We start from the raw sequence: 9,859 nt of genomic DNA, 5'->3' as shown, positions 1-9,859 counted from the left end.
AGCTGCCCTCTCTCCCTATGGAGGACAGAAGCGTGTGGAGCATAGACCCTATGGGGACCTTCTCAGTCAATTCGGCATGGAACGGCTTGAGGTCCTCTAATCCCAAGGTTCCTTGGTCCACTTTTGTATGGAGCAAGCATATTCCACCAAGACTATCCATTATGGGCTGGCGCCTGATCCATGGGAAAATCCCAGCAAATGACCAAATTCAAGCAAAGGGTATCCATCTCCCATCTCACTGTGACCTATGTGGCTCCTACTTTGAATCCATATGCCACTTGTTTCTTGATTGCAGATTTTCCTTTGACTTATGGAGAATGATTGTTGGTCTTTTTAACTTGACATGGTCTTCTAAAGCTTCAATAACTGATTTGGTGTCTTAGTGGAAAAAGAAAGCTAAAAATTGGCCCCTTAAAGAGGCTTGGGTGATCGCCTTGTTCTCTTCTCTGGCTGCAATCTAGCAAGAAAGAAACCAAAGGCATTTTGAAGGGGCGAAAAGAAGTTTAGACATGATTTTTAGCAATATTAAAGGGGACATCCGCTTTATATCTAGCAGCCGAAAATTTTATCCCATATCTGTTGAGGACATTACCCTGTGCAGAAGACTGCATCTCTCTACGCCCTCTTAATGCTCAAATCCTATCCTAGAAGTTCACTGATGCAAGCCATGCGTGGTTGGGTGAAACTTAACACATACGGCTGTTCTTTAGGCAACCTAGGACGTGCAAGAGGGGGAGGTGTATTCAGAGATCATGATGGTAGAATGCTGTTCAGCTATCACATTTTTCTAGGCGTCACTGACAGTTTCTCGGCTGAGATTCGGAGTACAATTAAGGGGATTTCTCTTGCTCGAGAAAGCAATTTTAATCACCTTTGGATAGAGTTAGATTCCTCTACAGCGGTTGGCCTTTTCCACCATAGGCTTATTCCTTGGTTCGTTTGTCAGGAATGAAGCCACCTTCTCAGCTATTTAAATAGCATTACTTGGAAGATCTCGCATTGTTACAGAGAAGCTAATCCGATTGCGGATTATTTGGCCAAAGATGCAGCCAAGACTGGGATCTCTTCTGATGATGTAATCCTCCTTCATCGCATCATGAGCGAGCTGTTTTTAGATGAGGTAGAAGAACGAGATTTTGATTTATGAGATAGTGGTAGTGAGTCTCCGCTGATGGCAATGCCGAAGGTGGAGGCTCACTTCTGGCTCTTAGGTTGTATTATATTTTTTTTCCTTTTCTTCTCTATTTTTAATGCATATTCTGACCTTCTAAAAAAAAAAAAAAAAAGGTAATCCGCAGCTATAGTCTATTGCTGTGGATTTTTAGACTTTTTACTATGGAAAAAACCGTAGTTATAGGCCTCCTTTGTTGTAGTGAGGCAGCATAGAAATTCCCTGCTCAAAAATTTATTATATATAGAGATTATGTGATCAATATTCTAATATTCCAAGATCATTACAGAAATACATAGATGTAGAGGTAAGACAACAAACATTCCATGTCACCGAAATTAACTTCTCAACTTAGGAAGAAATAGGTACTCATAAACATGCATAAACAAGAAATATGATCTGGAATCTTGATTTAACTTCCAATCATATGCAAGCAGTGATCACTATTAATCCAAGCATTAGGGTTTAACTCCTTGGTTTTAAGATCGAACAAGATGCGCATCAATCCCCTTAGCAAGCTTGGTTGTAACCTCCAAATAGTTAATTGGCTCAGGGACCTCCTCACTTAGCTTTTCAATTCTATGGTGCATTTCACAAAGTTCTTGCCATCCTTTGTAAAGACTTGCACATGTAAAGACTTGCATTCAAAGTGAGTGATTTGTTCTCTTCATCTATGGCTTCCATCTTGGCTTTGGTAGAGACAGCTTTATCTCCATCTGTGTTTAACAAAATGTAGCAAAAAAAAAAAAAAAAAAAAAAAAATAATAATAAATAAATAAATTATAAAAAAAAGCAGGGTTTTAGTTCACAGTATCGGTCACTAAATAGACAGAGTCACTAGACTAGAATAAATTTATTCCAAAGAAGCTAAAAAAGAAAGGGGGGGGGGTAGGGGAAAGAATGTCACAACAAGAAAAATAATTTTTGGTGACAGTATAATACTGTCGCCAAAAATCATACATCCGTCGCCACAAATGACGGCAACAGAAATTTAATCCATCGCCTATAAAGGCGTCGCCGAAAATGGCAGCTCAATGAGGCTAGTTCTCAATGACTCTAGACTAGAGTCATGCTACTTGCTTAAATTATTAGAACTTATTTCTAGTATCTATAGAATAAATTTGCAGATTTTTCAAAAATATTTGACATTGTTAAACACTACAAAAAAAATCATTCTTAACATTCGAGGGTCAGCCCATCTAGTGGACCCACATAATACGCCACACAGAATGAAAATTTTCTTAAGAGGAGGTGATGAAAATCTTGCCTAAGACATAGATGTAGGAATTGATGGACTCCAAACTCTTTCCATCCCCTTCATGTACTTCAGACTTATGGAGATCATCAGGAATAGCCTTGGAAAATAGGGCCCCATGATCTATCCAAGCATGAAAATACTCATTTGCAGAGGATTTGATCTCCATCTCCACTGCAAGCTTTCCATCAAGACCCATTGCTCCTAACCTTTGTTCAAAAGAAAATATTGGAAAACAGCTGAAACTCTTAAGAAGGATTGGAGGGATAAAAATTGTCTGTTTTTCCCTTTCCTGTTTTTCTTGTGTTTTGCTACCTTTAGAAGATGACACGTGTTATCAACGGTCAAGATTAATTCAGTTGGGTGAGGGTTATTACATTCAGTTTGGTTTTTAATTCAATCTTGGTCATTCACTTAAAGTAATGCCACATGTCGCCTTCTAAAGGTAGCGAAACAAGAAAAACATGGATGAAGAAAAACAGACGATTTTTTTCCAGATTGGAGACGGAAAAGAGAGAAGGCTATGAAGATAAGAGTTGAGAATGCATCTATTTATGGAGATACAATATACCAAATTTGGATTAATATATTATTGGCATTTTATGGTAAAAGTTTTACTAGCTTTTTGTGTCATTAATTTCCTAGCCTCATCTCCAGCAAGAGACAACCCCACTGGCTCCACCATTCACATGTTTTTGCAGGATATCACGTCCCTTGCCAGCAAGGGAAAAAAACAAATCTATGTCCCTATTATTATTAAGGAGAGGGTTATTGAGAAAGCAGTGGAGCTCCACTACTCACATATTTTCTAGAATACCAGATCCATATTATTATTAGGGAGAGGGTACTCATATTGGTTATTTAATTGTTATTTAAAAAATTTATAATATTTCATGTGAAGAGACCTTGTATGCTTAGATGGGTGCCCATCATCAACTTTAAGGTGAACCTTAAAAGATTGAGAAGAGTATTCTACACCTTCTCACATTGATTATTTTAATTATTATTTAAAAATCCATATGAGAAAGACACATTGTACATTTAGATGGATTCCAATCATCAATCTTAGACGACTGAGAAAGGTCAGATCAAAGTGAATGATCACCATCGAACATTGGCCACTCTGGAGATACAGAGATATTCGGTAGATGGCAGGTCCAAGTCAAAGTTTTTTTTTTTTGGGTAGAATAGTCACAAAGATCGGTCTCAAAGGATTTGAGTATGATGCTGTGACAAGACCTCGTTTTAGATTTTACTAAGAGCGTCTAGGTTCCTGCTGATGGCCATGTTGAAGGAGGAAGTATTTAAATCTACTTGTGTGTTGATTCGGTATTGATGTAACTATTTCTTATTTTTCATTTTTTAATAAAATTTTGGGATCTTTAGATAAGAAAAAGATAGAAAGAGATGGCAAAATAGAAGAACACTAGAAGCGTTCTCGCTAAACCGATAACAAGGGACTACTCACGAATGCTCAGGAAGGTGATTAAGAAGACTTGAAGAGGCGATTTTCAGCTTGGTTTTTTCTTCTTCTGGTCGGCGGCTATCATGGCCGGTGATCAAGGCCTGGCTGAGGAGGGTGGAGGTGATGAAAATGACAATGGTGAGGGATATGTGAGGGAGGTGACTGAGATTGCGCCTCCAAATCAAGCTGCCGCTGCTGATGGTGTCGCTCCAAGGAGGTCATATACAAGGGCTGTGGGGAATGCCGCATGCCCAACGATGGATTCTCTCCCATAACCAATCCAAGCTGGGAATATCTGAAGAATCATGATCCCCCAGCGCGACTATGAGTCAAAAAGGCAAAAATTCAGATTTTCTCTTATAGGGAGGGTTGATTTCAGATTGATCTCCCTAGATGCACTGAGACAAGAAGCAGCAGAAAAATGGAACTTGAACCAAGAAGTGGTGATGCACCCTCTTGGAAAAGGGTACGTCATTTTTCAATTCGGGTGTGAGGGAGATAAGGCTGCTGTTTGGAAGAGGAGCCCTTTGAAGATCGGGGTCAGTTAATCCGCTTTCAACACTGGAAACATCCATGAGAAACAGGTCTGGACTAAACTGGTCTGGATCCGTTTCCCTGACCTTCCCCTGGAATATTGGCATGAGAATGTCCTGCTCTCAATAGCAAAGGCAGTTGGACGACCTGTGGCTCTGGATTGTCACACGAAACAAGGCTTGATGGGATTCTTTGCTAGAGTCTTGGTTGAAATGGAAAAAATGAAGCGGTGCCTCATATTGAGGAAGTGCAAGTTGAGAAATTGGAGCCTAGAACCACAAAAATCTTTGGTTTCAGGCAAAAGGTTGTGTATGAAGATGGTATAACTCGCTGTGGTTATTGTAAGCGGCTGGGGCATAGTGTGGAAGAATGCCGATTGAAGAAGCAAGAGGATGAAAAACAGGCTGCGAAAGAACACGTCGGTATCCCAGGCGCAGTCTATGTAGAAGATGGAGTGGACTGGCTCAACATATCAACTCAGCGAGTTACAGGGAGTGTACCAAACGTGGAAGCTGCAGCAAATCATTCTCCTTCCTTAAATGCCTCCTCTTCACCAAATCAAGGTAGCCCTATTTTGGAAGGCCATATTCACGTGGATTTGGATCTCATCCAAAATTCAAATTCAAAAGTCAATCCTCTCTATATGGAATGTAACGGTGGAAATTTATCTCGTAATCAAAACCTTCCCTCTTTGGAGGAAGGCCAAGTGCTTGGATCGGATCTAGGATATGGATCAGGGTCGGGTTCTGACCCAGATGATGATGCTCTCTCAGAGTCCGAAGAAGAGAGTCAGGAAGCTGCCTCTGACGCCCCTACCATGGTTGCTCCTACCATGGACCCAGTGAACTCAGCCAGGCCAAGTCGCCCTCGACAGAATGCGGTGACTAGGGGAAGAGGTGGTGTAGCTGGCCGGCCCTCAAGAGGCGGTCACCCTTCCAGAATCCTTCACAGCCATCGTGACTCTCAGATTTCTTGTATTCCAGAGACAGAAATTGCCAATGGGCGTGTGGCTCTAAATTTTCAGGAAGTAGGGGTGGTTGATCGTGCCCTTCTTGCAAAGGAAAAATCTGATACTGCTACTTCTAAAGGAGGGAAGAAGGGTAAGAAGAAGGTTGGTCAGATGAATAAGTCTGACAAGGCCTAAAATTAAATCCTTTCTCCATGAAGATTTTATTTTGAAATATTAGAGGTGTGCGAAAGGCTGTTGGTATTAGAGCCTTGAAGACGATCTTGAGGGAGCACTCTCCTGATTTTGTATGTTTGGCTGAGCCAATGGTGAAGGCTTCAGATTTTCCTTCTTTGTTAGTTAACAAAATAGGGTACTCTGCGGATTTAATTCACAATGATCGGTTGGACAAGGTTCCGAATCTTTGGCTTATGTGGAGACAAGGTTCTTCCCGTCCCTTAGTTGTTTCTCTATCTGACCAACAATTATCAGTCACGGTGGATTGGTTCGGTTGCTCTATGGGATTGACCTTCGTTCATGCAAATTGTTTTAAGGTTAATCGCCGAGAGCTCTGGACTGACCTGGGTTTGGTGGTAAACCAAAATATCCCGTGGTCAGTCATAGGGAATTTTAATGCTACTCTTCTTTCAAATGAAAAAAGGGGGCTAGGAAGATTTAATGCTAGCTCGGTGGCAGAGTTCCAAGCAATGGTGGACACGTGTGCTTTGGTCCAAGCTCCTTCATAGGGGAAAAAGTTCACGTGGACTAACAATCATCGCAAAGGAAATGTTGTAGCTGTTCTGGATCGAAGTTTTTGTAATGGGAATTGGCTGGAGGTTTTCAAGAATGTAAGTCAAAATGTATTGTAAAGAACAACCTCGGACCATGCCCCTGTTCTGGTGGTCTCAGACGCCATCCCTAAACGATGTAATATTCCTTTTAGATTCAATAATTTCTGGATGGATAATGTGAATTTTGAGGATATTATCAGAGAGGTGTGGAATAAGGAGGTGTCTGGAAACCCCATTTTGGTGCTCTCTCAGAAGCTAAAGCAGGTAAAATTTTTTATTAAGAGTTGGGCTAGGAATAATTTTCCTAATGTTGATGAAGAAGTAAAGAAAGCCTCGAAAAATCTGGATTCGATTCAGGAAGAAATTGTGGCATCAGGGATGATGGATGATCTGTTTGACAGAGAGGCAGACGCCAAGACTTATCTCTTGAAAGCAACTCAAATGCAAGATAGTTTTTGGTCTCAAAAGGCCAAACAGAGGTGGATGAAAGAGGGGGACAGGAACTCAAAATTCTTCCACCTCTCTGTACAAATGAGACGGTTGCGAAATCAAATTTGTACCTTGAAGAATATGAATGGTGAATGGATTAGTGACCAGCAGAGGTTGTCATCATATATTTCTGAGTATTATAAAGCCTTCCATAGTGCTGCCGCTCAGACTATTCCACAAGATTTATTGAATTGTATCCCTAAGGAGATTTGTGAGGTAGATGCTTTGGGTTTAGAGGCTATGCCCTCTTTGGAAGAAATAAAAAATTCTGTTTGGGATGTGGATCCAGACAACTCGCCTGGGCCTGATGATTTCATGGGAAATTCTATAGAAGAGTTTGGAATATTGTGGAAGCGGACTTTTGCAGGGCTGTGATGCACTTCTTTAGAACGGGTTTTCTTCCTAAGGGTGTGAACAACTATTCTCTCACTCTTATTCCGAAGGTGCCGGGAGCTATGACCCTGGACAAGTTTAGGCCAATCTGTATGGGGAATTTCTTTTGTAAGGTGCTATAAAAAATTATGGTAAACAGAGTTTCGGCGCTGCTTCCCAGGTTGATCTTAGAGGAACAAGGTGCATTCCAGAAGGGGAAAATAATATCTGAGAATATCAGCCTAGCCTCAGAGTTGGCAAATCTGATGTATGCTATAGTCAGGGGAGGAGGTATGGGGATCAAAATTGATGTTCAGAAAGTATACGGCTTGCTTTCTTGGGGTTTCCTCTTTGAAGTCCTAAAAAAGTTTGGTTTCCCTCAGAAGTGGATATCTTGGATTCATGAAATCCTTGTCTCTACTAGGATTTCGGTCTTAGTAAATGGGGGACCGGTGGGCTTCTTCCCTGTGGGTCGTGGTCTTCGCCAGGGTGATCCTTTATCTCCCATTCTCTTTATTCTGGCTGAAGAGGTGCTTTGCAGAGGGTGAAGAAGCATGGCTGCTGAAGGTGCTCTTAAATCCTTGCCCGGGCCAAGAGGTGTGCTCACTCCATCCCACCTTCTCTTTGCGGACGACATCTTCATTTTCATGAACGCGTCGGAAAAATATGTAAGAAATCTTCACTCTTTCTTAGATAAATATCATTTCTTCTCTGGTCAGTCTTTTAATTTGGATAAAAGCAAGATTTTCTTTGGGAAGGTGGCCCCTCACAAAAAATAGTTTATTGGTGAGTTTTTGGGTATTCAGATATCCAAATTCCTTGCAAAATATCTCGGGGTGGAAATCTTTATTGGAAGAATCGCCAAATCCCACTTGTTGCCTCTGCTAGATAAGATCAAAAGTAGACTAGCAGCCTGGAAAGGGAAGTTGCTCTCGATGGCAGGTCGTATTGAACTGGTTCGTTCAATTATATCGAGCATTCCTATGCATAATTTTGCAGTCTATTGGTGGCCACAGGCATCAATTAAAATTGTAGAAACATGGATGAGGAACTTCATTTGGTTAGGCCAAATGGAAGGTCAGAAAAAAATCACTGTCAAATGGGAGGATTGTTGCAAGCCAAAGGAGGGAGGACTGGGCATTCAGAAGTTGCGAGATGTTAACAGAGCTTGTCTATGTAAATTAGTATGGAAGATCAAGCATGAGGATTCTATAATGAGCCAATTTTTTAGAGCAAGGTTTACCACTAGCGACGGCGATCTCAAGAGCTACAAGTCTTCATCTATTTGGCTGGGTCTAAAAGGGTGTGGGACTTTGTAACCAATATGGAGAGCTGGAAATGGCATTAAGATTAGCTTATGGAAGGATTGTTGGTTAGAAAATTCCTCATTTGCAAAATCTTCTAATCTGGATTTAGAAACGCTTACTTCGAGGCAGCTGCGGGTGGCGGATTTCATTAGGAATGGTGAGTAGTGCTTCCCAAATGTTTCTTCAAAAGTCTTGTCTGAGTCGTTTGAGAAGGCTAAGAGAATATCTCTAACGAATTTAGAGGACATTTGCCACTGGAAATTATCTTCGTCTGGAGCCTTCTCTTTGGCCTTGGCGTGGGAAGAGATAAGAAGCAAAAGGCGCCTATTTCTTGGTTTTCCATTCTCTGGAAAGCTTTTTTACAGCCACGGAAGGCTGTATTTGGATGGAGGTTAGCTCATGGTAGACTCCCTATGGATGACCAAGTGTGCAAAAAGGGGATTGCAATGCCTCCGAGATGTGGGTTATGTGAAAAGGTGGAAGAATCTAGTTTCCACCTTTTTATTCACTGTGAATATATCCAGGCCCTGTGGAATATGTTCTGTGATCTATTTGGTGTTAGATGGAAACACTTCCCAAGAATGGAAGATTTATTTAGCTGGTGGAAAGCAAAATCCGTCACATTCTCAAGAGTATGGCTTAGTGGCGTGGTGTTAATTCCTTATGCTGTTTGGATGGAGAAGAATATGAGACTCCATGAGGGCACCTCTTGGCATCACAGACAGCGTTTTGTTATGATTAAAGGAGAGATAGGCATGATTTCGACAGTGCACCTTGGGAAGAACTTGTCGGTAGCTGATTTGCTATGTGCCAGGAGAGTGGGAATTCCCCGTGTAATTGGCAAGTAAAGAGAAATTTTTGAAGTTCGATGGTGTCTCCTCCCTCAAAACTGGATTAAGCTAAATACTGATGGGTGCTCGCTAGGGAACCCTGGAAAGGCTGAAGCTGGCAGTGTGTTTAGAAATTACAAGGGCAAACCTTTGCTGAATTTCAGAATTTTCGTTGGTGTAAAATCTAAATTTGAAGCTGAATTCTTAGCTCTCATTGCCGACATTGAACATGCAAAAAACTCTTGTATCCAAAACCTTTGGATCGAGTGTGACTCTGCTGCTATGGTGTTTTTACTCTCCAAAGGGCTGGTGCCATGGTTTATTCAGCAAAGATGGAGGGGCGTTCTCTCTTATTTGGGCTCAATTTCTTGGAAAGTCACTCATTGTTACTGCGAAGCAAATGTGGTAGCTGACTTCTTAGCGAAAACAGCAGCAAGATTTGAAACTAATTCCCCTATCGAGGCCTGGCCCCTTCTCACCTCCAGGGAGCTGGAATTGGATGCAGCCCAACGGCCAAGATTCCGATTCACTTAGTTAGTTTTTATGGATTTTCTGGGTTGTTAGTCTAAGGTCTGAGGTCCTCTCTTGCTAATGGCAATGCTGAAGGTGGGGTTGATTTCTCTTCCTTAGTCTAAGTCTTGTAGAGTATATCCTTCCTCTTGTATATTCTTTCTTTTAATTAATTCAATGATCTTTAGC

General features: G+C 41.3%; 1 protein-coding gene across 1 annotated transcript; it reads right to left on the bottom strand.

Moving 5' to 3' along the window:
• Positions 1-1,410: 1,410 nt before the first annotated feature.
• LOC122082844 (MLP-like protein 43) lies at positions 1,411-2,682 on the bottom strand. Its single transcript, XM_042650631.1, has 2 exons — positions 2,439-2,682; positions 1,411-1,887 (listed from the first exon to the last, which is right to left on the bottom strand). Exons 1-2 carry the CDS (start codon positions 2,623-2,625, stop codon positions 1,763-1,765), a joined length of 312 nt encoding a protein of 103 aa, XP_042506565.1. The 5' UTR covers positions 2,626-2,682; the 3' UTR covers positions 1,411-1,762.
• Positions 2,683-9,859: the final 7,177 nt, after the last annotated feature.

Source organism: Macadamia integrifolia, chromosome 6 (genome assembly GCF_013358625.1).
Source record: "Macadamia integrifolia cultivar HAES 741 chromosome 6, SCU_Mint_v3, whole genome shotgun sequence".
Lineage (NCBI taxonomy): Eukaryota > Viridiplantae > Streptophyta > Magnoliopsida > Proteales > Proteaceae > Macadamia > Macadamia integrifolia.
This window is presented reverse-complemented; position numbering and strand designations above follow the sequence as displayed.